Source organism: Podarcis bocagei (genome assembly GCF_964188305.1).
Source record: "Podarcis bocagei genome assembly, chromosome: 4".
Lineage (NCBI taxonomy): Eukaryota > Metazoa > Chordata > Lepidosauria > Squamata > Lacertidae > Podarcis > Podarcis bocagei.
In genome coordinates this window covers 93,373,862-93,400,875 of record NC_138128.1, presented here as the reverse complement: position 1 = coordinate 93,400,875, position 27,014 = coordinate 93,373,862, and the positions used below count along the sequence as shown (strand labels likewise).

The 27,014-nt window shown below is 43.4% G+C and overlaps 1 protein-coding gene across 5 annotated transcripts; it reads right to left on the bottom strand.

The window, feature by feature from the left end:
- Positions 1 to 416: 416 nt before the first annotated feature.
- Positions 417 to 26,865, bottom strand: ZFAND4 (zinc finger AN1-type containing 4). 5 transcript variants are annotated; one of them, XM_081191640.1, is made up of 10 exons: positions 26,675 to 26,865; positions 23,503 to 23,814; positions 19,378 to 19,453; positions 19,222 to 19,289; positions 11,263 to 11,449; positions 10,037 to 10,184; positions 7,942 to 9,096; positions 4,239 to 4,290; positions 3,656 to 3,769; positions 417 to 780 (listed from the first exon to the last, which is right to left on the bottom strand). In XM_081191640.1, the coding sequence occupies exons 2-10, from the start codon at positions 23,684 to 23,686 to the stop codon at positions 611 to 613; spliced, it is 2,154 nt and encodes a 717-aa protein (XP_081047766.1). In that variant the 5' UTR covers positions 23,687 to 23,814; positions 26,675 to 26,865; the 3' UTR covers positions 417 to 610. The 5 variants fall into 5 exon arrangements, with proteins under 5 accessions (XP_081047766.1, XP_081047769.1, XP_081047768.1 ...); XM_081191643.1 differs by having other exon boundaries at positions 3,652 to 3,769; positions 26,675 to 26,864; XM_081191642.1 differs by having other exon boundaries at positions 3,656 to 3,766; positions 26,675 to 26,864.
- Between the last annotated feature and the right edge of the window lie 149 nt (positions 26,866 to 27,014).

Here is a 27,014-nt window from a genome sequence, read left to right as displayed (position 1 = left end):
CAAGGTAAACTTTCTCTTTTGTAAAAATGTGAAAACGAAAGAACTGCCTCCTAAGAAATAGCAGGATTAACATGATATGTTATTTGAGACTGGATCACACAATGTATGTATGGCTGACCATCTGAATGGAACCTAGTGCAGCCGATAGAGCACTTTCTAAACTCTGAAAGGGTAAGGCTTGATGTGCTGGGAAAATTTATACTAAAATAACTTACGCCCCAGAATGGACAAAAACCAAGGTAGAACATAGAAGAGATTACATGACACCCTCATTACAGAACCTCCTCAAGTCTCATTATAAAATTTGTATTAAAACTTAGTAAAGTGCATCTTTTAAAAGACTTGTCTAGTGAAAGAGCATTTGGAAAATATAAAACACTTAACACAAGACATATAATAATAGTTAAATCAGAATGTACATTTTCAAAAACTACTTTTTTAAATTTTTTGATTCACTCAAGAATAAATGGTGTCAGCTACAGTAGTGTTCACATTATTCTTCAGTATTATGCAGCCTCATATGATTTTGTTAGTTGGCAATCTTTAGATTCGGAGCATGGCAAAAGAAGCAGTCTAAACCACCGCTACTTCTCTCTGTGTAATAAGGCTCCTATGGCAGACAGATGCATGCCATAAAACCATGCTCAGATTTTGGGAAGCTTTGGTGCACTGACCACAGGATTGGCCTCCTGCAAGTACCTCCGCCCTGCATTCTTGTAGTCATAAGTACATGTGTGAGTCTCTGCATAGCGGTGAGTTGCACAGAAGTTGTTTCCACATCTGAAAAGAGAAAGGCAAGTGTTAGAGATCTTCCACAAATCTCATAGTCCAGATACTGTCCCGGAAATAAAATAATGCCGTTTTTGATGGTTGAAGGTCTCATCTAAACGAGTTGAGCAATACAGGAAGGCTAGTAAAACCAGAGAGACAAAATCACTAACTCTTGATGCGAGATCTGCATTCTTTGTACAGCACAATCTACTGTATGCTCACTGGAAAAAAAGTCCCATTGTGTTGGATAAGGAAGAATTTGGGACTATGCAGAACTGGCAAAATCAACAGCAAAATTAAGAAAATCTAATGATGAGTGTTTTGTGGAAGAATGGATGCTTTTTCAGACTACTTAAATATTATATAGTATGGTGAACATGTGAGCAGGATTTCAGCTATAAGAAACAGAAGTAATTTGATTGTAATAATTGAGTTATGTTTTGATAGATGGAAGATAGGCTGTAGCAGAAGGCGAATAAAAACAACTGCATGGGAAAAGGGGTGGGAAGTCAACAAAAATATGAGAAAAGGCGAACTTGTGTTATGTTAAAAATGTTGAAACTCAATAAAATATAATTGAGAAAAACCAAGTCCCACTGTGCTGAATGAGGCTCACTCCCAGGAAACTGTGAATCAGATTCCAACCTAAAAGGGTTAAAAGTATAGCACTAGAGGAGGAACACTGGCTTTGGATGGAAAGGGGGCGTTGGGAGGAAGAGCACAACAGAGGAGTGGAGAAGAGAGATGCCATAAGCTGGATGGGATCATGCTAGGGGTTCTATCCTTGCTTGTGGAGGCCCATGCTAACCACAAATAGAAAGGGGAAGGTTGATTTCTCTTGCAGTCTGCTCTGTTACACCTCACAATGTCCTCCAGGGTCACGTGAGTCCTGACCTTCTGGAGCAAATTTCTGAGCGGCATTGGGATCTACAGGGAAAACTGCTGAAGACTGCCTCCCGCCCACCTCCCAAATCCATTCACAAAATCCACCCTCTGCTGTTGTTATCAGAAGCCCTTCTGAGGATGGAAGGGCACAGTAACTTAATCTGAGGCAGCAGCATTCGTAAAGGTAAAGGGACCCTTGACTATTAGGTCCAGTCGTGGCCGACTCTGGGGTTGCGGTGCTCATCTCACTTTATTGGCCGAGGGAGCTGGCGTACAGCATCCAGGTCATGTGGCCAGCATGACTAAGTCGCTTCTGGCGAACCAGAGCAGCACACGGAAACGCCGTTTACCTTCCTGCCGGAGTGGTACCTATTTATCTACTTGCACTTTGATGTGCTTTCAAACTGCTATGTTGGCAGGAGCAGGGACCGAGCAACGGGAGCTCACCCCGTCACGGGGATTCGAACCGCCAACCTTCTGATCAACAAGTCCTAGGCTCTGTGGTTTAACCCACAGCGCCACCCGCATCCCAGCAGCACTCATACACCGGATTAATAACCCGGGTTCAGACCAGTCAAATGGAGGTACTGGACTTTGATACTGATGAACAGTGGGCAGAGTCAGTGGGACTGAGGTTTATGAAGGCCTTGAGAAGATAGCAGGAGGTGACAGTCTGACAAATGTTTCATGTTTGCAAATGAGGAACCTAATGAGGCGATCGTATTTGCTTAGCTTGTCTGGAACAGCAGGGTGAGAGGGAGTCAATCAAAAAGGAATATCTGAAGTTGGAGAGAGATAGAAAAAGGGGATAAAAAGGTGACGGTCAGAGACAGAGGAAAAACTACCTAGAGTGGGACCAAGTAATCAAGACAAGAAAGAGCAGAGGAGGGGGGAGACCAGGGTCAATGAGAGTCACTCAGGCTTGCAAATTCAGAGATCATGATGTCTAAGAACCAATAGCTTTGTATTTGTGGCTTTGTCTCGCGTGTCTGCTGTAGCTGCAGCTTAACAACATTGCAAAGCCATTTGAACTTGTCTGACCTGTCACTGCTTGGTTCAAACAGTGAGAAGAACGCTAATGGATTCCAGGTATGCACTTCAAACAGGGCGATAGTGTCCCTGCCGGGGTCCTTTTATAAAATGCCACAAAAATCCCCACAACCACCACTTCGAAGTGTCTATCAAACAGCTTGTAGGAAGGAAATAACTCATTTCACCAATTGTCTTGGCCAGCCAATTCCACTGGATTAGAGCAGGCATAAAGAACTAGTGCCTGAACACAATTTGGCAGACATTTTGCAATTCCCTTTGTCGTGTATGACTTAGCTGAGATTCCTGCATAGAAGGGGGTTGGGCTAGATGACCCCTGAAGTTCCTTCCAACTCTACGATTCTATTGTATCTGGAAGAAGAGGGTGGTTTTATTCAGCGTAAGCCCACTGAAATTAGTCATGGGGGAGGGGAGAGCAGAAGAATCCAATTATTTTAACAGTAGGGCATACATTATGGTTTCTCCCAGCAGGACCAGGACTAACTCCTGGACACGACAACTTTCAACTTCCAGCAGCAACTCTGGTAAATTTCTGTGATTCCACAGGGCCTAAGCGTGCCCTCCATCCCATTCACACAAATCTCTACCACCTGTAAAAGGAAGATCAAGGTGTGACCCCTTTTAAATGAGATGCAAAATATTTGGAGATATTTTACAATGGACAGCCCTTCATCCCTTGGAGATTTACGTCAAGAAATTTCACATATAAAATTTAGGGAATGCGTAACTAAAGATTAAATATGGATGATTAACAGAGAAGCTGAAGGAAGTCCAAAAAGAGATATTCTGTGAAAATCTGGATATGGAATTTTTGTACATTTGTATTGGAAATCAATAAAAATTATTATAAAAAAAAGAAATTTCACATTTTATCAATGAAGAAATAATAACCATTAATAAGTGACAAAGTATGGCAACAAGCTTTCGTTTGCAAACTCAACCTACCTACATTCATAGCTAGTAGCTAATCCAGTTTTCTTTCCACAGAAGAAACAGTGCTTTGTCATTTTCTTTTTAGGCTGAACTGAACCATTCACAGGTGGGAGATGAGTTGCATCACCTGCTTTCCAAAAGCAAAACGTTCTCAATTTATACGTGCTCTCAGAGAAATGGTGTAAGAGAGAAACAGCACACACGGAAAACCTTGCTTCACAGGTGAAAAACAGTTTCTTGTTTCAAGTGACTTTTCTACGCCCCCCAAAATTACATAATGCAAACTTTGGCAGCAGTAAACATGTTAGCCTGACACATGTTGTTTGATTAATGTGTTTTAATAATAATTAAATACTGCATATTTTTTTGTTAGCGCAATACACGCTATATAGAAAACTAAGTAGTTTTAGTTATGTGAGATCTATGCTGCCCAGAAGAACTACTTTTTTTATTTAGAATGATTACCTTTGAAGAGTTTTGGTTCCAGAACTGCTGTCTATAGAAAAGAGAGTTTGGATACTCCCTCTTAGATCCTAGTTCAGTTTCAAATGAGACAAGCACTTTCTAGCTGATAACAGCTATACGGATTTATTACTCACCTATTCTTTTTCCTGCAGCCACAATACTTCCATTCAATCCAAGTCCAGGAGACTAAAAAGAGAGAGGTTTTTTTGTATTAGTGGATTAGGTGAAAAAAACGCTGGGTTGGGAAATGGGCACTAAAGCAAGATAAATGCATTAAGCTGTAGCAATTCAAGAACCAGTTGATGAATTTGAACCAAATTTGGTACGTAGGACTCTCATAGTGTACATAAGCACGGATTAGTTTTTGCTTGAAAAAACACAGTGGGAGGTGGATAAAATATTGCATTTGCTATCACACCTTTCTCACAGGGTAGGACCCAAAGTGGTTCACAACATGAGTTAAAAGCAAATACAGCTAGAAGACACACCAGATGCAAATATAAAAAACAATTAAACAAGTTGCCGTAGTATTGATATATATATATATATATATATCTTCAACTTACATTTTTTTGCTGACGTGAAATTTCATACAATAAATTGTTGGAAAGAATGCAAACCCCTCCACAATTTTTTAATGACAGCAACTTGTTCAGGGTTTAATGTCAAACTTTAAAGAGAAAGATGAGGGTGATGACGCCCTGACTATTTTAGTTCAGGAAGAATTTTATTTATCTAAATATTTACATACCGCTATTTCATAAAACACATCAAAGCAGTTTTACGACAGAAGTTACATTAAACCATACGGTAAAAACCATATAAAAACGATTAAAACCAGACATCGATTAACTATAGTGTGGAAAAATGCATTGCAGTATATGCAAGATTTAGAAGAATTAAGGGTGTTAAACTGTTACACATGTCATAGACAGCATTCCATACATCTGCTGCTACTACTTTCTACAAAACCCTAGCATGAAAGAGAAATATCTGTGTATCTGAAGAAGTGTGCATGCACACGAAAGCTCATACCAAGAACTAACTTAGTTGGTCTTTAAGGTGCTACTGGAAGGATTTTTTTTATTATGAAAGAGAAAGAAATCATTCCTCGTTTCCTCCACAAAGAACTTAGGGAACGAGGAAGTGACTGGGGAGGAAAACACCAGTAAGAAGCATTTTTCCCCTTCCCCCCCAGGCACCTGTTATCTCCCATTATCCCCTGCTTTATTTGGGCACCAAGATACACAGAACAATCTCCTCTCTTCTGCTAGTGATGCTATGGGAGCCTTATCCTTCACCAGGCAAATTGTGCTGCTTGTTAAACAAGGTGAACTTATGTAGGTAAGGTGCGGAAAGGGAGCAGGGCTGCAAAATATCGGTTTCATGTTAAACAAATCATTATATTCACTTAGAGGTAAACAACTGCTGGAATAATTGTTATCAGCGCGTTTTCTGCACTTACAACTTTTGGTTAATGGACTGTTAATAACATAACTATATCACTATAATAACATAATTATATCACTGTTTGTACTTCTCTGCATTTCACATCCCTCTGATCTGCTTACAACCACTAACGATGAAGTAAATCCATGAAACTTGAACCAGAAAAGTTTTGTCAGTTCTTAAGGCGTTACAAAGGGACGCGGGTGGCGCTGTGGGTTAAACCTCAGCGCCTAGGACTTGCCGATCACATGGTCGGCGGTTCGAATCCCCGCGGCGGGGTGCGCTCCTGTTGCTTGGTCCCAGCGCCTGCCAACCTAGCAGTTCGAAAGCACCCCCGGGTGCAAGTAGATAAATAGGGACCGCTTACTAGCGGGAAGGTAAACGGCGTTTCCGTGTGCGGCTCTGGCTCGCCAGAGCAGCTTTGTCACGCTGGCCACGTGACCCGGAAGTGTCTGCGGACAGCGCTGGCTCCCGGCCTATAGAGTGAGATGAGCGCACAACCCCAGAGTCTGTCAACCTTTAAGGCGTTAGAAGACTTTTTGAAGTTTTTGCTGCAACGGCCTAACAAAGTACAGCAAGCACTTTCCCGTCCTTCCCCTGCCCCACAAACATTGCCAGGCAATATTCCCATCACCAGCCCAAACCAGGGAAGAAATGTAAAAACACATTATCTCAGTAAGACCCTAAAGCGAATGAGACTTTTATGTACAATTTTTGTCGTTTTTGTGTTGCCCTTGATATGGTTGGCGTCAAAAGCTGAGCAACTTGAATCAAAACAAGAGGCCAAGAACTCAAGAGTCATATTCAGCCATCAACGCTCCCAGTACAATAAGCATTTGGGTAAGGGGAGATTTCTGATCACAGGGAGAGCCTAGGGGCGTTTCAGTGTCTTACTTTTTGCAGATATATCCCAATGCTTGGTTGGCAACTCAAGAGTCAGTGGTTATAGTTCCACACTCTCACTTGTACAATTTGCTTATTGGAGTGTGAAATATCTGAATAAGGCTGATGTACTGAAGATGGGTGTTTTATATCGCCTTTCAGTAAAATTCCCATGTGCAATTTGCATAAGCAAATGCAGATTAATTCATGCTCCTGGTTTCACTGAACATGTTGATAGGCGAGACTTGGAGGTCTCTAGTGGGCCACAGTGCATCAAAATAACAGTTCCCTTCTATATTACTCATAATTTGGATGTAGACAGCAGTAAACTATTAACATGCCTTAGAGGAGAGCGCAAAATATGGTTTGAAGCTCAACATCAAAAAACCGAAGATCATGGCCACTGGTCCCATCACCTCCTGGCAAATAGAAGGGGAAGAAATGGAGGCAGTGAGAGATTTTACTTTCTTGGGCTCCATGATCATTGCAGATGGTGACAGCAGCCACGAAATTAAAATACGCCTGCTTCTTGGGAGGAAAGCAATGACAAACCTAGACAGCATCTTAAAAAGCAGAGACATCACCTTGCCAACAAAGGTCCGTATAGTTAAAGCTATGGTTTTCCCAGTAGTGATGTATGGAAGTGAGAGTTGGACCATAAAGAAGGCTGATCGCCGAAGAATTAATGCTTTTGAATTCTGGTGCTGGAGGAGACTCTTGAGAGTCCCATGGACTGCAAGAAGATCAAACGTATCCATTCTGAAGGAAATCAGCCCTAAGTGCTCACTGGAAGGACAGATTGTGAAGCTGAGGCTCCAATACTTTGGCCACCTCATGAGAAGAGAAGACTCCCTGGAAAAGACCCTGATGTTGGGGAAGATGGAGGGCACAAGGAGAAGGGAACGACAGAAGACGAGTTGGTTGGATAGTATTCTCGAAACTACCAGCATGAGTTTGACCAAACTGTGGGAGGCAGTGGAAGACAGGAGTGCTTGGCATGCTCTGGTCCAGGGGGTCACGAAGAGTCAGACACGACTAAACGACTAAACAACAACAACAAAGAACCGCATATGGCTTAGCTAATGCAGCAAAGTGTGAAACTGGATAGACAGATAGGAAGATTAAGCAAAAGCTTTTTGGATGATCAAACTGGAAGTCACAAGAAAATTAATGAATGGAATTTATCACCAAGATAGAAATTAAATGCCAAAATTATGAAGTCCTAGGCTTCTGAAAAGTATGGCTGATACCTACCTGAAAGGTAGTTTTCCACTGGCAGTGCAAGGCTATTGGGTTGGGCTTACTGCTTGAAGAGGTGGTCAAAGGCACCATGAACAAGCCCAACATGCCTAAGAAATACTGATACAAACAGTACTGAACACCCACATTTAGTTCTCAATTCCAGCTGCAATCAGCTTTGTGACTCTTAACAGAAACAAACACTAATCAAGCCTTCTAAGGAACACAAAGAGGAATCTCATCTATTTAGAAAGCTTATGTACTTACTAGGAAGTATCCGGGCATTTCATTGTGGGGAGCGGCCATGTTGTAGCTTTCTCCTTGAAAATGTTGGAGGTTTGTAGTCCGCGCAATACCAGAAGTCCGAAACCTGCTTGTCCCACAGGAATTCTGCGAAGCATCTCTGTTTGCGCTCCGGGCCAGCGAACTTAGGAACCCCACATTATTTACAGAGACAACAGGATCTTTGGATGCCTTGACCGCTACTTCTGTGACTTCCCGTGCCTCCATTTTAGAAAGGAGGTCGGGTCTTTTGCCGGGCGAGTCTAAACCTATGCCGTGGAATTTGGAAGTCCTTGGGTATGAGGAGTCGGCTAAATTGTGCAACTCCAAGGATCGCAGAACATTTGGCGAGGCAGCAGGCCTCAAGTTACCAACCTCGAAAAACTTGGACTGAGCTGGAGGTTTCCGAGGACTGTAACGTGTCATCTGCGCGGAGCAGTGAAGAGGCGACAACTGTGTGTTCTTCTGGGGACTTAGTTCGCAAGAATTAAGAATACTAGTATCTGCTGCTGCTGCTGCAGGGGTCAGGAGTTTTGTAATGGTCTTGTTTGGAAGATCGGCAGAAGCAGAGTCCTCATCCCCCTCGGATAAATGGAGCTCTGTGTTGACTTTTCCTATTCCATATAAATCACTGCATGGTTCAGCTAACAAGGCAAAAGTGTCAGAGTTTGGTATAGCCTTTTCTTCTGCAGCATACAGCTTTACATTGGTGAGATTTGGATATAAGAAAGGACCAGCTTCATTTGTTGCCGAACTGTTATCTATATTTCTCCCAGGGTGCCTAAGTGGAGCAGGGACCGGAAGAACCACGCTGTTTGGAGGAAGCTTTGAATCTTCTTTTTCCATGCGTGGAATTTTAGGGGGCAGCCTAAGGCTGCTAAGTGACTGTGGAGCGGTCTCCCACCTGTCATTTTCCTTCACGAAGTCATTACTAGTGGAGGGCATCCTTCTGCCAGCAGATGGTAAAAACGAAAGTGCATTTTGAGAAAAGTCTGAGGTATTTGAATTCCTAGGAGGTAGGCACGGTTGTCCCATACGGCGGAGCGCTCGCAAAAATCTCTGGTGAGCAGCTGTGACTGAGCCACTAGATGGGCGAGGAGCCAATGGAGGGTGGGGGTTCACTTTAATCATTTTTTTAGGCTGTGAAAAAAGAAAAAGGAGACGTGGTTATTATTACTTTTTCTGCATTACAATATCCACAAAAATTCCGAGATGACTTTTCAAATTTAAAAATAGCCTCTTCTCACTTTCTTTAACTGCATACCTTTCCAAGCATGGCCAATTAAGAAATTAAGTGAATTTAAATGTTGCTCAGTGTCCAGATTAATAAAAGTTCAAAACTATAAGCCTGCATAGACGGCAATGTTAATAACTAATTCTTTTCTAATAAATAATGAGAATATTGGGGGGAAATCAGACACTAAATAACACCGCTTTGCATTTATTAAGTATAAAAACAGATTCTCATTTAGAAGTTGTTTACTATATACAGTCGTACCTCGGCTCTCTAACGCCTTGGGAGTTGAACATTCCGGCTCCCGAAAGATTGAAAACTGGAAGTGAATGTTCTGGTATTTTAACGTTCTTCTGAAAGCCGAACGTCTGATGGGGCTTCCGATTGGCTGCAGGAGTTTCCTGTAGCAAATAGAAGCCACGCTTTGGAAGTCAAACGTTTCGGAAGTTGAAGGGACTTCCGGAACGGATTCTGTTCAACTTCCGAGGTACAACTGTACCTTATACTAAAAATACATCTTTGTAAGAAGTGGGACACACATATATTCTGGGCATATTATATAGTAAAGTGTTATCTTTTGTTGGAACAATGTCTGCTATTGAAATAAAAAAACTGCTACAGGCAGATCAGGATGTTTTTGTCTCTCCCTTACTAAAGTTTTGGTCCAATAAAAGCAGCCTTATTTCTATATGTTTCCTCGCTTTAAGGCCAACAAAGCAATAATTCCCTCTAACAGTTCTGTGATGAATACTTGTAGTCCATAAAGGTTAAGGCAGTCAGCTAACTCTTCAAAAGAAATGAATATGCATACAGTTCTGTATGGGATAGAAGAATCTGTGCCTTCACCTTTTTACTCAGATTCATGTTCTCCATCTTTGCTCTAAGAAGCTTCATTTTATTCATCGTAATAGAATTCTCAATAATCTGTTCACCAGAAGGAGATGCCTCTGTATCTTCTTCATCATCCGCATACAAATTATAAACAGAACCACCACTGGCAAGGAGAGAGTGCAAATTTACATTTAATATTAGGTATTTAAGTTGTAAATATAGATGCCAAACATACAAAGCAATGGGGGGGGGGGGGAGGTGTCAAAAGCTTTCAAAATTAAGCAGGATAATATGGGAAGAGGTGGTACCCTGAATACATTTATGGCTCTGAAGGTAAGCCCTGACACTCTGAATTGTGCTTAGGGACATACCAGGGCAGCTGTTTCAAGATCAATATAACATGATCTCATGCGCAAGCACTGGACAACATTAACGCACTTGGATCCTGGACCGAGTAAAGTTTCTGAAGAGTCTTCAATGGTAGCCCCAAGCAGAGTGCATTGCAGTTAACGCAATATGGATGTGTGTTACCACAGCAAATTTGACCTCATCAGGAACATGTGTCACTGGTGGCCCATCAGGCTGCAACGCAGAGGGAGAGAAGAAAACCAGGGCTATTCCACTGCCTCTTCTGAAACAGCCTTTGACCCTTCCTCTATCATCACTCCATCAAGGCTACCGGAACTGCTTCCATCCCACCTGGTTATTCTAATTTTTAGAACTGGTGCCGGAGCTTGCTTTCTCCCTCCTTCACCTGTCAAGCCTCTTCTCCTTGAGTCTCTTGACTTTTGTGTTGTAAGGACAGGGCCTAGTTTTTGTCAGCTGCTCAAGAAATCTTTTCAGCTGAAGAGCAAATATATAAGCAAGCAAGCAAGTTGGGTGAAAGGCACTTCTGGCTACAGCTGCCACCTGAATCCAGAGGTGTCCCAAACTTGTGAACCTGATTCTTCAAAACATCCAAAACAGTTCCAGTCACTGTACTCTGGTTGCACGCCCCCAAGGTCTTTCAACGCCACATTTTCAGGATCCATTGTTGCATAATTTTAGAATTCTGTGCCTTTTCCTTCCCCCTCAAACCTATGGGCCTGTCACGACTCCAATCTGCCTCATCAGCTGTAGCAAAAAGTTGAAGCGCTTCTTCAGAATGGGGGCCCTGCAGATTATTCCTACCAAATCTGTAAGAAAAGTTTCTATGTTAGACATTTTTTTACTTTTCCGAAAAGAAGTAAAACCCAGTATACCTTAATGATTCAGACAATGGTGTTAAAGTTCCATCTCCCTTGTCTATAATACGGAAAAAATTCAGTTGATCTCCTTCGCGGTATACTAAGAAGGTAACCTGTTTGCTGGATGGAACCTTCTCCCAAATATCGTCACAACTGAGATCCATGTATTCTGTTATTTCCCTAATTGGGTCTCCCACAGGAACTAAGAGGAAAAACAACCAGAAATATTTTATTCTCTGAAAGCAAAGATGCACACTTATCACCTAGGCAACATACTGAAAAGATTTATCTCCTGAAGCTATCTTAAAGTGTCTCAAATAGGCCAAATTAAGTGATTGTCCACCTAACTTCCTCAAATAAATAACCTATGATCAAGTTACTGTCAAGTAAGAACCATTTTCAAATAGAAATTTAATAAATAAAATCAATAACTGGCTAGACCTTGTAATACTTCAGCAAACTTTACGGCAGCTCAGAAAAAGAGACAGCCCTTTTACCCTTACCAGCAAAATTGTCAACAAAAAGACTGGGCTGCACTTGCAGACAGATCTCTAGAGCTGACGCAGGTCATTGTGTGGGCCAGAGTTTGCCCATCTTTTTGGGCCAGTGGCCACATTTCAGATTTGAAACTGCTATGGCTGCCGGTCATGACATGAGGGGCATGATATGACACAAAATCAAGAGCACTGTCATTGTTGCTCAAGACTACCTTGTGCTTACCATGGGAAGCCAGCTATGTCCTGCTGGTCTTGATTGTGGAGATCACACAATATAGATCTCTCTCGCTCACATACACACACGCGCGCACACACACACTTTACTGGGGTAATGCAACTGCTAGCTCAAGACTGGCAGGCAACAAGCAAGCAATGAGGCAGGGGGGTGAGGAAGCCTTCTCTGCCATCTCCCCCCCCAAAAAAAAAGAATCCTTCCAAACCAACCAGGGCAAGGGGCAGACCCATCCAGCTCCAGCAACCACTCTGAACTGTTCTGCCGTGTAAAGAACCAAAGCAAACCAAAATAATAGTAATAATATATACAGATAGATATAGATGGGTGTAGATATGCAGTGGGTTGCCAACCCAATGGGGACGTGAGTGGAGCTGTGGTCTAAACCACTGAGCCTAGGGCTTGCCGATTGGAAGGTTGGCGGTTCAAATCCCCACAAAGGGGTGAGCGCCCGTTGCTTGGTCCCAGCTCCTGCCAACCTAGCAGTTCGAAAGCACATCAAAGTGCAAGTAGATAAATAGGTACCGCTCCGGCGGGAGGGTAAATGACGTTTCTATGCGCTGCTCTGGTTTCGCCAGAAGCGGCTTAAGTCATGCTGGCCACATGACCGGGGAAAACTGTTTGCGGACAAACGCCGGCTCCCTCGGCCTGTAAAGTGAGATGAGCGCCGCAACCCCAGAGTTGTTCGCAACTGGACTTAACTGTCAGGGGTCCTTTACCTTTACCCTTTTTTAACTAACCCAATGCCCATGACAAGGTTGATAAAAGGAACCTGAGGCCTGGTGGGCCCCAAACTGACAATGCTGGATAAAGGAGCACCCCCAAACTGTGAACCAACTCTTTCAGGAGAAGTGCAATGCCAAACAAAGCAAGATAAAACACCAAAGTCCTAGGAACTACCTGCTCATATCCTGTCTTATCAGGATTCAGTTTTAGTTTATTGGTTGTCATCCAGCCCATTATGGAGTCCAGATGATGCACCTGTACAGCTTCACTCAGTTGCGTGGTGAGTTCCCACCTCCCACCAGAAGAAATAAAGACACGAGACACCATAATTAAGGTTAATGGGCAAAAATTGGCCACAACTTTATTGGTTACAGGTGATGAGCGGTATTGGCCTAGGCATTGGTCCTAATCAACTATCTGGCTTCAGGCTGTCTGCCTGAGAGGCCGGGAAGGGTTAACACCACCAGGGGGAGCCCTGCTGATGCACATCAACTAGGCACTCCCCCGGGGTCACCGCTCGGGGGCGTGCCTTGGGCCCTGGCCTCCCTAGGCTTTGGACGGAGCCACGCCCCCCGGAGTCCTTTACCGGACTACCCTTCGCAACCAGGGGAGGTGAAGGCACTCCTCCCCCACATTCATCTACATAACAATACCCCGACCAATGCCTCGCCGCCAAACCGTGGAAGTTGTGACAATTTGCTACGAGGTAGGTGAAAAACCAAGTGGCCGGTGCCAATTTGCCAAGTGGAAAAAATTCCTACCAGGCCCCTCAACGGCGACCAACCAAAGTCCATAGCAAGGTCAAAGAGAAATCTTAAAGGGAGGGTGGGTGGGAAATTCCCCAGCTGATCGGCGACAAAGAGGAAGCTCCTCTGCCGCGCTTTCCTTAAATGCGGCAAGTCACGCCCCCTGATCCAGACAATAGGCTGGCCAGGGGATGACGCGGAAGAGGATTCCCCCTGTACACGTGGGGCTGGGAGCCAGCCACTGTGTGGGTGTTGGGGGCGGGAAGTCCGCAACCCCACCTCCTCCCTAGGGTTGGAAGTGGCTTTCCAATATCAGAGGGAAATAGCTCAGTCATGACTCTGCATTCTAAGCCCTGGGGTGACCTCATGCAGATACTTCATATTGGTGTCTAAGAGCGTGGGGGATAAGGAGGAATCTAGCTGAATCCCACCCCCTGTGCCATCTTCTGAAACTAATCTTGGTTTTAGTACCAATTAGTACAAATGTTTTGAGTTTAGTGGCTTCATCTGTACTTTCCGAAAGTTAACTACATTTTCTCAGGATTAAGGAACCCCCTCATAGTTCTGGTCTTTCCTGCAGTGGCATAGCGTGGGTTGTCAGCACCCGGGGCAAGGCAAGTAATTTGCGCCCCTAACCCGTGGATTTGCGCCCCCTAACCCGTGGATTTGCGCCCCCTAACCCGTGGATTTGCACCCCCTAACCCTAACCCCCAGGTGTTGCGCCCGGTGCGGCAGGCCCCCCCTGCACCCCCCACGCTACGCCACTGCTTTCCTGCAGTATTTATATGACCTCTCAGATGAAAGCGTCAGAACCAATGAGAGTTTATATGTTGCTCACAAAACTATACCGCACCCATCCACCTGCGGCCGTTTCAAGTTATAGAAAGGCCAGATGAGGGTATCTGGACAAATGTATCTGGCACATTTTCCAAAGTGAATGCACAGCCCTAGTGCGTATGGTAATACAGGAAAAGCTGTAATACAAGGAAAAGGAGACGCACTCTCCTTTCTGCCCCCATTCTGCTGTCCTGTCACATCAAGAAATCCAAGTTTGACTGTTGGAGTGGCATACAAAGGATGAACAAGTTAAATCTGTTATGATAGACTGGGCAAGAGATGTTGGACACAATATAATGTTTGAAGACTGGGAAAGGTTATGGAAGAAAGGGGTTAAGTTTACTGCATGTACGGTGTTAAAGGAAAACATTATGAAATTGATGTATCGATAGTACTTAACCCCTGTAAAACTAGCAAAGATTTACCATAAGAGTGATAATTTATGTTGGAAATGTAGAGAAAAAGAAGGTACTTATTATCATATGTGGTGGACGTGTCCAAAGGTGAAAGACTTCTGGGAAAAGATATATAATGAGTTGAAAAAAATGTTGAAATATACATTCATTAAGAAACCAGAAGCCTTTCTACTTGGAATAGTGGGTTTGGAATTGCCCAAGAAAGATGTTAAGATTGTTTTTGTATGCCACAACTGCAGCTAGAATTTTGTTAGCCAAAAATTGGAAATCACAAGAAATACCAACAGTGGAGGAATGGCAGATGAAGATGATAGACTTTTTGGAGCTGGCTGACCTGACCGGAAGAATCCGCGACCAGAAGGAGGAGGAGTATCAAGATGAATGGAAGAAATTTAAGGATTATTTCGTTAAATAAGTTAAGATAACATAATTAGAATCACTTGTGAATAACAGATAGGCCTAGGAGTTAAATATGTCAAATTGCATAATACTATGGATAGAAGTCAATATGAAAAGGAAGAAAGACGTTAATTGCCAAGTAAATTTTAATGGAAAATAGTGTTGGAAAACTGCTATAATGAGCTACATGGAAACTCAGCTAGGGGGATTTGAGGAAGTCACTCAACAATGTTAAAAAAAGGGGGGGAGTATAACAGTTAGGAGTAATGTCTGTTTATTTGTTTCTTTTATATTGTAATGTTTTTTTCTTTATTATTGTTATGTTTGTTATAAATTTGGAAAATCAATTAAAAAAATTGCGGGGAAAAAAGAAGAAATCCAAGTTTGACATCAATGGCACCACAATATTTTATTAATATAGCACCAGTAGCTAGCAAAGCATGCTTTCACTATGATTTAATTATGGATGCAGCAAAACTGGACTGAAACAAGCAGGCTCCCTCTGACCCTTTCGATATTACTTTTGAAATTATTACTTTTTTGCCCATGGGGCGGAAAGGTATTTCTCAATATTTCAGAGTTTCCCCTAGACTGGTGCTCCCAGATGATGTTGGAGTAAACTCCCATCATCCCTGACCATGCTAACTACAACTAATAATAATAATAAAAAAAATTATTTATACCCCACCCTCCCTGGCCAGAGCCGGGCTCAGGGTGGCTAACACCAGTAAAATTACAATAGAAACATAATAGGGGGGAAAAGAAAAAAAAGAAACCCAATTTAAAATACAGTGGTGCCCCGCAAGACGAATGCCTCGCAAGACGGAAAACTCGCTAGACGAAAGGGTTTTCCGTTTTGGAGGTGCTTCGCAAAACGAATCTCCTATGGGCTTGCTTTGCAAGACGAAAATGTCTTGCAAGTTCCTGCGGTCCCCCCCCCCTTTTCTAAGCTGCTAAGCCGCTTATCAGCTGACCCGATAAGCCGCTAAAAGCCGCTAATAGCGCTAATCCGCTAATCCGTCAATGGGCTTGCTTCGCAAGACGAAAAAACCGCTAGACGAAGAGAATCACAGAACGGATTCTTTTCGTCTTGCGAGGCACCACTGTACAGGTTAAAATGCTATTTAAAATGCAGCCTCATTTTAAAAATAGCCCATAGATCAAAACCATAAGGGGAGGGAAGACATAAGGGTCAGACTGATGCGTGTTGCAATGCAAAGCATTTGCAAAGTAACAGGATGGGGAAGGCTGGCCTATCAAGAGACACTCTAAAATGGGTTTATCTTGTGCAAACCCTTGCCTTTTTTAAAAACACACTTCCAGGCATGAGGACTCTGATAGTGCACTACAGAGTGAGGGCTGAGAGATTTCCTGGGAGAGTCGATCTGAGTCATCTCTAATGATAAAATTGCCACTCTAATGATAATTGGGATTTTTAACATCCATGCAGGTATCTGCGCTGTCACAGGCAGTATCATTGAATGCCTGTTTTTGACTTTGGGCTACGGATTCAGACACTATGGATGATTTGATTTGCTGGATATAGTGATTTGCTGTGAGCACTGCTAAAAAGAATGATTATGAAACCACAGTTGTGTCTTAGGTACTAACACTAAGACCCAGCCTCTCCTGGCATGCTCCGTGGAGGACCTTAAGGTCCACAAATGACAACACTTTGGAGGCCCCAAGTCGCAAGGTGGTTAGATTGGTCTCAACTAGGGCCAGGGCCTTTTCAGTACTGGCCCCGGCTTGGTGGAACGCTCTGTCACAAGAGATTAGGGCCCTGCGGGACTTGACATCTTTCTGCAGGGCCTGCAAGACAGAGCTGTTCCGCCTGGCCTTTGGTTTGGACTCAGTCTGACCCTTATGTTTTCCCTTCCCTTACGGTTTTGATCCATGGACTACTTTTAAAATGAGGCTGCATTTTAACCTGTATTTTAAATTCCCCCCTATTATGCTTTTATTGTAATTTTACTGGTGTTAGCCGCCCTGAACAGCTAATAATAATATTATTAAATTATTATTAATAATTATTAAATTATTAAATAATAATAATAATAATAATAATAATAATAATAATAATAATAATAATAATAATTATTATTATTATTATTATTATTATTATTATTATTATACATCTTCTGTGATAATGATAAAGTAAAGGGTAAAGGGACCCCTGACCATTAGGTCCAGTCGCGGACAACTCTGGGGTTGTGCGCTCATTTCGCTCTATAGGCTGAGGGAGCTGGCGTACAGCTTCCGGGTCATGTGGCCAGCATGACTAAGCCGCTTCTGGCGAACCAGAGCAGCGCACAGAAACGCCGTTTACCTTCCTGCCGGAGCGGTACCTATTTATCTACTTGCACTTTGAGGTGCTTTCGAACTGCAGGAGCAGGGACCGAGCAATGGGAGCTCACCCCGTCGTGGGGATTCGAACCGCCAACCTTCTGATCGGCAAGTCCTAGGCTCTGTGGTTTAACGATACTTTGCAAATAATAATGCTAAGGGCTTCCAATGTGGGAACCAAAGGTGCCCCATAGTTAGAACATGCTTCCCACTGTCAGGTGATATGCCCATAGAAACCAATCATCTGTGTGTTTGCCCAGCATATTGAAAAGGGGAGGGGGAGGGGAGAGAATTGCAGAACACATTTGACATTTACTCTTCAGCATTAGGACTTCTGTGTTGGTCAAATTGCTGAAACTATCTGCAGTAGTCCATTGAGTGCTTTGAACACTCATTCTCACTTTTAATTTTGTATACAATGATAGACATTTCTGTAAATACGAGGGATCGAATGTTTGACCCACTTAATAATAAAGTAAACCACCTTTCTTTCAGCACTTGGTTCATACCACTCAGCTTCATACAATATTTATGGGTTTCTTTTGATGCAAGTTACCAAGAGTAACTACAGAGCAAATGCAGTAACATTTGAGCGAGCGCTAAGAACACACGTCTCACAATGTTTGTTTCTTCATTTCACTGATTTCGGAAATAAAAATGTTGTATCTTCCCTTGCATGTAAGTGTAGTAACTGGCCACTTTGCCTGCCTCCGCACCTACTATTTCATTGCAGACATTACAATGGCAGAAAGGACGCAAAGTGTAGTTTCTCCCACTTTTCTTTAAAGAATTTGTAAAAATAAAATTGCAAATATGTTGCTGTTATTTTTCCTTTTTTTTGGAAAGCAATTAGCTTTTAATATGATTGTCCAATTTAAGTCTAGATTTGAATCTAACAAGTCAAAGAAATGAATATACTTTTGGTGTTCCCCTTTTCGTTCCTCAAAGACAGGCTGTGGCTACCCAACAATTATCCTCTTTTAGGTACACCAAGGCTTGTGCTGCAACAGCTAAAGGAAGATGTCAATGGCACGCAAAAATTTCAGCCCAAACTACACAGCGATACTTTAGTGGTGAAGAGAGAATGATCCAATAACTCTTGGGGCGAGATATATAGGTTGGGCCTTTTACCAGAACTGGGAGCCTATTGCCAAGTTACTAAAAAGGTAAAGGTAAAGGGACCCCTGACCATTAGGTCCAGTTGTGACCGACTCTGGGGTTGCGGCGCTCATCTTGCTTTATTGGCTGAGGGAGCCGGCGTACAGCTTCCGGGTCATGTGGCCAGCATGACTAAACCACTTCTGGCGAACCAGAGCAGCTCACGGAAACGCCATTTACCTTCCCGCCGGAGTGGTACCTATTTATCTACTTGCACTGGCCTGCTTTCGAACTGCTAGGTTGGCAGGAGCAGGGACCGAGCAACGGGAGCTCACCCCGCTGCGGGGATTCGAACCGCCAACCTTCCGATTGGCAAGTCCTAGGCTCTGTGGTTTAACCCACAGCGCCACCCGCAGGCAGAAGTATATAGAATCAATTACCACAGCACTTTAACTCTTATGTCACTGGGGTGTAATTGATTTATTACTGAACAGAAGCACAAAAAGGAAAGAAGCTCTCATTCACTTCAATAGTTAAGCATGTGATCCATAATGGGAAAGTGAAGCATGTGCTTTACTCCCTCTCACCCGTCAGTGGGATCATAGTAAGTTTAGCTTTCAGGTGGATTGTACTGACTTTGCAAAAAATACTTCAGAGACAATTTAATAGGCACCTACCTCTTCTAGTATTAATAGGTCCACCTCGCATTGCCAATATCAACTTCAAAGTGCAGCCCTCTGAAATGCTGTAAACCAATCAAAAATGTTTTGTAGCCTTTTTCCCACAACAGAAATTGTATTTAGAAACATCTGTAATTGCATTTAAATACTCACTTGTAATCATTCAAGCAATAGTCGTCCTCCAGCTCTACATTATTCCAGATTAAGTGTTGCTGAGATACGGGGATACCTTAAAATGACATCGAAAAAATTTAATTGGCTTACTGACCTTGTAAAGCTGTGCCCCAAATCACCATGGTAAACCACTGAAATTAATTTTAAGTATACTTGGTTATGTAAATTCATTTAGGTTAAAGGTACTAAAGAGCTGAAAAGATGTGAATACGTAGTAGAAAGTGCCTTGAAAATATATAAAGGAACATCCTTACATTACTATCAAGTGAACACAAGCTACTGTCCTTTTCTGTCCTTGAGATTAAATGGTAACAACATAAAAACAGAATACAGTGGTACCGTGGTTTAAGAACAGTCCGATTTAAGAACGATTTGGTTTAAAAACTCCACAAAACCGGAAATAGTGTCTTACTTTGATAACTTTACCTCGGTCTAAGAACGGAATCCGAATGGTGGAAGGGCACTGGCGGTGGGAGGCCTCATTAGGGAAAGCGCGTCTCTGTTTAAGAACGGACTTCTGGAATGGATTAAGTTCGTAAACCAAGATACTACTGTAGCTACTTTGCTTGAAAAGTACATGGTTTGAACTAGCCTGCTTCCAAAAGCAAGGAGCCAGATGCAACAAGAAACTTACAAGTGACACGCTGTGCAAAGTGTGCCTTTCATCTATCTTGAAATTACTACAAATCAATTTCACTCTACGTACAAAGTAGGAACCCACAGGGTGGCATTCTAGAGGTTAGTGCCACCACTGAAAAGGCTCCATCTCCAATTCCTCACATACCATGCCATTCTCTAAGGCGATCTTATGCAGGTAGAGTTCACGAGAGAAGGAAACAACTGTATTCTCTAATTTGGGGTTATGCTATTCTTTCTAGGAGAGCTGTGTGTGTTATGCCATGCCCACACCACAGCCATTATGTGTTATGCCACGTCCCCATGGCAACCATTTGAGATCACTGGACTCCTCTCCAAAAACCGTATGACCATCATTGCTATTTACTGTTGTTGCAACAGAGACCAGGCAAATTTAACCCATATGATTTGGGAAGGTTCTGTTCTTATTTCCTTTTGGGCAGAGGTTGTTGACTGTGTCAATGTAGTATTGAATATCGCATTTCAATGTAAAGAGATCAATATGAAGTTAACTGATAAGAATTTTTTTTATGCTGTCTGAGAGCACTCATGGTGGCTAAAGAGACTGATCCTATAACACTAGAGCTACAAATCTTGGCTTGCTGTGTACAATGCTGGGGTGCTGAATTTTGCACTAGCTGAAACTTCTGAGCACTTAGATGTTAAAACTACTACCAGTGAGTACTTGGGTTCTTGTGAAAGCAAGCACTAATGATGAAGAACTCTCTGAAGATACAGTGGTACCTCAGGTTAAGTACTTAATTCAATCCGGAGGTCCGTATTTAACCTGAAACTGTTCTTAACCTGAAGCACCACTTTAGCTAATGGGGCCTCCTGCTGCTGCCACGCTGCCGGAGCACGATTTCTGTTCTCATCCTGAAGCAAAGATCTTAACCTGAAGCACTATTTCTAGGTTAGCGGAGTCTGTAACCTGAAGCGTATGTAACCTGAAGCGTATGTAACTCAAGGTACCACTGTACTTCTATAGCATGAACAGTTGATAGATTACTCATACAGAAAAGTGTAGATATTTCTAAGAATAAGTTACTACCAAAATGTATCAGCTATCATTTAAATTGGCTAATTCACTGTCTTTTTAAATATCTCAATGATATACCTCAATGAGAATTCTAAACTTATGTAAAAAACAAAATACCAGTACAATTCAATGGATGTTGTTGAATGGATGCTCATCAAATTTGCAGGTGACTCCAAACTGGGAGGGGTAGCTACTGCCACAGAAAACAGAATCGGGATTCAAGATGACCTTAACTGATTGGAGAACTGGGCCCAAACTAACAAAATGAATTTCAAAAGGGACAAATGCCAAGTTCCACACTTAGGCAGGAAGAACCAGCTGCAGAAATATAGGATGGGAGACACCGGGATGACCAGTTGTACAAGTGGAAAGGGTCACGGGGTCTTAGTAGACCACGAGCTGAACATGAGTCAACAGTGTGATGCAGCAGCAGAAAAGGCTAATGCTATTCTAGGCTGCCTCAGCAGAAGCACAGTGTCACGATCAGGGGTCGGCAAGGCTTACCTGGCATGGGCCAGATCACTCCCACGGAGATCCTCTGTGGGCCGGGCTGGTGCAGCGCTGGAAATTGCACCTGCGCATGCCCAGAAGCGATTTCCGGAGCCGCGGAAGAGAGTCCCTGCGCCACTCAGCATCGGTTTAGCGTAGCGTGCGGGGACTCACTGAGCGGGCGGCTCGGTTCGGGGGTGGCTCATGGGCCGGTTAAGCGACCCTCATGGGCTGCTTCTGGCCCATGGGCCTTAGGTTGCCGACGTATGGTCCAGATCAAGGGAAGTAGTAATACTACTCTATTCTGCCTTGGTCAGACCCAACCTGCAATCCTGTGTCCAGTTCTGGACACCACAATTTAAGGATATTGGTAAGCTGGAACCGGTGCAGAGAAGGGCAACCAATATAATAAAGGGCCTGGAAACCAATCCTTATGAGGCATGGCTGAGCCTGGAAAAGAGGAGCCTGAAAGGAGATATGAGGGCTGTCACATGGTAGATCCTAGAATTGCAGAGCTGGGATCTCGAGGGACATCTAGTTTAACCCCCTGTAATGCAGGAATCTCAATTAAGCATCCATGACAGATGGCCACCCAACCTCTGCTTAAAACTTCCATCAAAGTATACCACCTTCCAATGGAGTCCGTTCTATGGTCAAACGGCTCCTACCATCCAAAAGTTCTTCCTGATATTTAGTCAGAATCTCCTTTCTGTGGCAGGAGAAAACAAGTTTGCTCCATAGAATCATAGAGTTGGAAGAGACCACAAGGGCCATCGAGTCCAACCCCCTGCCAAGCAGGAAACACCATCAGAGCACTCCTGACATATGGCTGTCAAGCCTCTGCTTAAAGACCTCCAAAGTAGGAGACTCCACCACACTCCGTGGCAGCAAATTCCACTGTCAAACAGCTCTTACTGTCAGGAAGTTCTTCCTAATGTTTAGGTGGAATCTTCTTTCTTGTAGTTTGGATCCATTGCTCCGTGTCCGCTTCTCTGGAGCAGCAGAAAACAACCTTTCTCCCTCCTCTATGTGACATCCTTTTATATATTTGAACATGGCTATCATATCACCCCTTAACCTCCTCTTCTCCAGGCTAAACATGCCCAGCTCCCTTAGCCGTTCCTCATAAGGCATCGTTTCCAGGCCTTTGACCATTTTGGTTGCCCTCCTCTGGACACGTTCCAGTTTGTCAGTGCCCTTCTTGAACTGTGGTGCCCAGAACTGGACACAGTACTCCAGGTGAGGTCTGACCAGAGCAGAATACAGTGGCACTATTACTTCCCTTGATCTAGATGCTATACTCCTATTGATGCAGCCCAGAATTGCATTGGCTTTTTTAGCTGCCGCGTCACACTGTTGGCTCATGTCAAGTTTGTGGTCAACCAAGACTCCTAGATCCTTTTCACATGTACTGCTCTCAAGCCAGGTGTCACCCATCTTGTATTTGTGCCTCTCATTTTTTTGCCCAAGTGCAATACTTTACATTTCTCCCTGTTAAAATTCATCTTGTTTGTTTTTGCCCAGTTCTCTAATCTGTCAAGGTCGTTTTGAAGTGTGATCCATCTTCCAGGTACAGTCATACCTCGGGTTAAAATAGCTTCGGGATAAGTATTTTTGGGTTGCGCGCTGCGGCGACCCGGAAGTAATGGAGAGCGTTACTTCCGGGTTTCGCCGCTCGCGCAGACGGTCAAAATGATGTCACGCGCATGCGCAGAAGCACCGAATCATGGGTTGCATTCGCTTCTGGATGCGAACGGTGCTCCGGAACGGATCCCGTTCGCATCCAGAGGTACCACTGTATTTCACACTGCTAGCTAGCTCTTTACACTGATCACCACTGCATTACAGATCACAATGGCATGTTTTCTATAAAATAACCGCCTTTTCAAGTGCTAAGTTAAAAACCTTTCTAGATTTTTATAGCTTAAAAGGACACAAACCTTCCAATCTCTGGATTTTAGTTTTCACAGAAATCACTGTTTCAAAAGGAGATACCAGCAACTCAAAGTATGTTCCTGTTAGAGTTTCAATGAAGAGCTCCATAGTCTCATAGAAAGCAAATTTGTAATGGCATGGTCCCATGTTATTATCATTGTAGAAAGGAGGTTCTTTCTTGTTGGCCATTCTAGGTACTTTAAAAATGCCTTGTGGGGAAGTCAGTTGGGAAGCGTTGGGCACTGAGCTCCACGACAAGCCAAGTCAGCTCTGAACACGGGACATGGGTGATGCTGTTCATGTTTCAAAGTTTGCACCTAAGACAGACGCAGAGTCAGTAAACATGGTATTTGAGGGAAACAACATTCTTTAAAAAACAAACAACAAACAAACAATTGTCTCTGAACTTCTTGTGTGAGTGGTGACACAAAATAGTTACCTGACAACAGGCTACAGGTCAAAAGAAGGGACTGTTTATGGGCTGTGCTTACCCATCAAAACATTTGCTTGTCTGGGGCGTTATTTGACTCGGGAGTAATTTTCTCAGCGATATTTAAACAAACTAATAAATCCATATTAAGCACTGTTGTATCATAACCGAATTCTTTTCTATTCACACATGCAGCACATAACCACTCGCTTGCAAGAAGTTAAGGAGATAGAATATCTGCAAAATCACACATACTGGTCAAGAGAGACAATGCAGTATGCCTCTGGGGATGAAGTCAACCCAGTGTCTGCAGCACCAAAGTGACCTTCCATGGTGTGCAAGCCTGGACAGTGTGTATGGGGGGGGGGGGTCCTGGGCTGCCCCAAAGACAAGACACTCCTCTTGGTCTTGATGATGTGGTCCAAAAGAAAGCAGAGCACTACGTTTGGCAACAGCTTGGCTGCAGGAGTTGCCAGGAGGAGGTGTACAAGACGCCATCCAATCGTCTTTGGGACTGGATTTGTGTATGGTTTTCTCCTTAGCCTTTTCTTCTCCTGAAGATATCCCTCAAGGCAGCTGAGGTTTGGGGCCAGAGTTTTCCTTCTCGTAGATAGGCTACCTTACAGGTTGACAAACTCCATCCGCCTCTCACTTCCCTCTACAACACACTGGGGAAGTCCCTAACTCACTGAGGGTTTGACACCCATCAGCTACCCTCACCCGATTTAGCTTTAAATTTGAAAGGTAGAAAAATTAATTACTGGGTTATTTATTATTTTCAAAACTGTTCTACATTTTGCAACACATAAAGCAGCATACTTGATAACTTGGACAGATTTTTAGCAAGCCATGAAGGCAAGCACACGAGTTAGGCACTTGGAAAGTTCACTTTCCTTGCTTCACATCTGATTTTGGGCCAAATTATAAACAGTAACCAAACAGGTACGATAACTTAAGCCTACCTCCTGCTGTCCCAAATGGAAGCAGCCATTTAACTGCCAGCTGTATGCTCTAGGCTGCGCCGATTGTTTTGTCTGTCTGTCATTGTAAAGGCTTCTAGAAGTTCACACAAGAGATTGCTGTACAATCTCTAACATCCCAATTCCATGCACGTTTATTCAGAAGTATGAACAATTGCATTCAACATGGCTTACTGCTAAGTAAACATGCACGGAATCGCAGCCTAAGTCAATCAAAACATTTCAGTGGGAAGGTGGCTAGAGTACCTGGGCTGAGCAGTGGAAACAAGCATGAACTTTTTTCTTCACTAGCACAATTCCGCCCAGATTTATGAAATCCAACAAACACTGTGTGGGAAATGGGGCTTTGAAACTGAAACACTTGTGAAGCGGTTGCACAGAGAAAGAAGCAAAACCCACAGCTTCACCACTGCCAACCTGACTATGCTCATTAGCCTTTCACCAAAGCAGCCTTACAGCCGAGTGCTGTGAAGTCTAAGAGGTTGAAAACTGCTATTGCTCACTCTGGATGCCCAAGGAGGAAGAGGTCTCCCATTATGAACCTGACACTTCAAGGAGCGGCTTTGGGCTTCCGGTTCCGACTGGCAGCCTCTGGACTAACTTCCAGTTAGTGCAGTGTGCCAAAGGTAGTGCTGTGTGCCAAAGTGACAATTGCCTGCAGCACCCTGCAGCTGAAACATGAAGCCTGTATAGCATGAGTAATTTATTAAGGGTCTGTTTTTATCTATTAACAATCTCAATAATACTAATAAAAGGAAATCATAAATAAACTTGGGATGGGGGAATCATTTTTTGTTTGTTTTCTATTAACAATCTCAATGATATGGATAAAAGGGATGTATGAATAAAAATGGGGGCGAGGTTCACCAGAACCCCACCACCTTTTGACCTTTTTTTTTTTGCCAAGCACATAAAGCCGAATGCACACGAGTTCAATGTGCGCAAGCTGCGCATTCAATGTGCATAAAATTCCATTTGCTGCGTTGGCATCAAGAAGGAAACGTGAACACTTGTGTTTCAACCACTGCCGTGTGAGGCTCGTAATACTTGGCTGCGGGAACCCTTGAAAAAATAATAATTCAAAGGGTGTGCATGGGAGGATGCGCTTTTTGTATTCTTTGCAAGGGAAAAGTGAGGGAACTAAACACTGAGGTGAAGCATATAGATAGGAACTATCATATATATATATATATATATATATATATATAAGTCTCTCTCTATATATAGTTACATAAGTATATATAAGTACATAGCTATATAAGATTATAACTAGATCTATATAAAACTATCTATAACTATATCTAGATCTATATAGGAACTATATTTAGATCTAATAGGTTATTGTATTTTAATGTTATGTTGGAAGCCGCCCAGAGTGGCTGGGGAAACCCAGCCAGATGGGCGGGGTATAAATTATTATTATTATTATTATTATTATTATTATTATTATTATTATTTAAAGCTATCTAAAACTATATATGGATAGTTATATAACTAAATCTATCTATATCTATAAAGCTATAAAACTACTTTCTCTCTCTCTCTCTCTAAATAACTAGTAGCCTTCCTTGAGTCCGTCAGGACAAAAAGGTGGGGTGTAAATAAATATATAACAAATGACATAACAAATCCATATATAGTTAGTAGTGCTAAGAATGCCAATTCCCAAAGCAAAACTCTTTTGGAGGGCGTCTAGTCACTAAACAAGCGCGTCCCGCGAAGGAGGGAGGAGGGGAATGAGCGCAACGGCCGCCTCATCCTCCTCACCTGCCTGCCGGTCGCCTCCGCCTCTCCCCCCTTCGGTCGCTGGACGGGGCGGGGCCAAGCGCCGCCTCACAGGACCACCGGTGCCGCCGCCGAGCACGCGACCATCACGAGAAGGCTGGGAGGAAGGCGCGGAAGGAGAACCGGCGGCCGCCGCTGCCGTTAGCCGCACTCACTCACTCCCGCCCCCGCCCGCCCCCTCCCCTCACAACGCGGCGCGCAGCCCGCCTCCTCCCTCGTCCGCCCACCGGGCCTTTGTGACGCGGCCAGGCGGGCTCCGGGCCAAGCCGCCCAGAGGTCTCCGCCCTCCCGAGCGCCGCCGCCCAATCGCCGGGCGCTCCCG

What these genes read in the sequence shown, in the direction of transcription:
- ZFAND4 (XM_081191640.1), bottom strand. Translation starts at nt 23,686, where the DNA reads ATGGCCAACAAGAAAGAACCTCCTTTCTACAATGATAATAACATGGGA. An exon ending in AAATGCCCGGATACTTCCTA is followed by an intron (nt 4,291 to 7,941) that starts GTAAGTACATAA and finishes CTCTCTTTTTAG; the next exon opens with TCTCCTGGACTTGGATTGAA. An exon ending in GGCTGCAGGAAAAAGAATAG is followed by an intron (nt 3,770 to 4,238) that starts GTGAGTAATAAA and finishes GCTTTTGGAAAG; the next exon opens with CAGGTGATGCAACTCATCTC.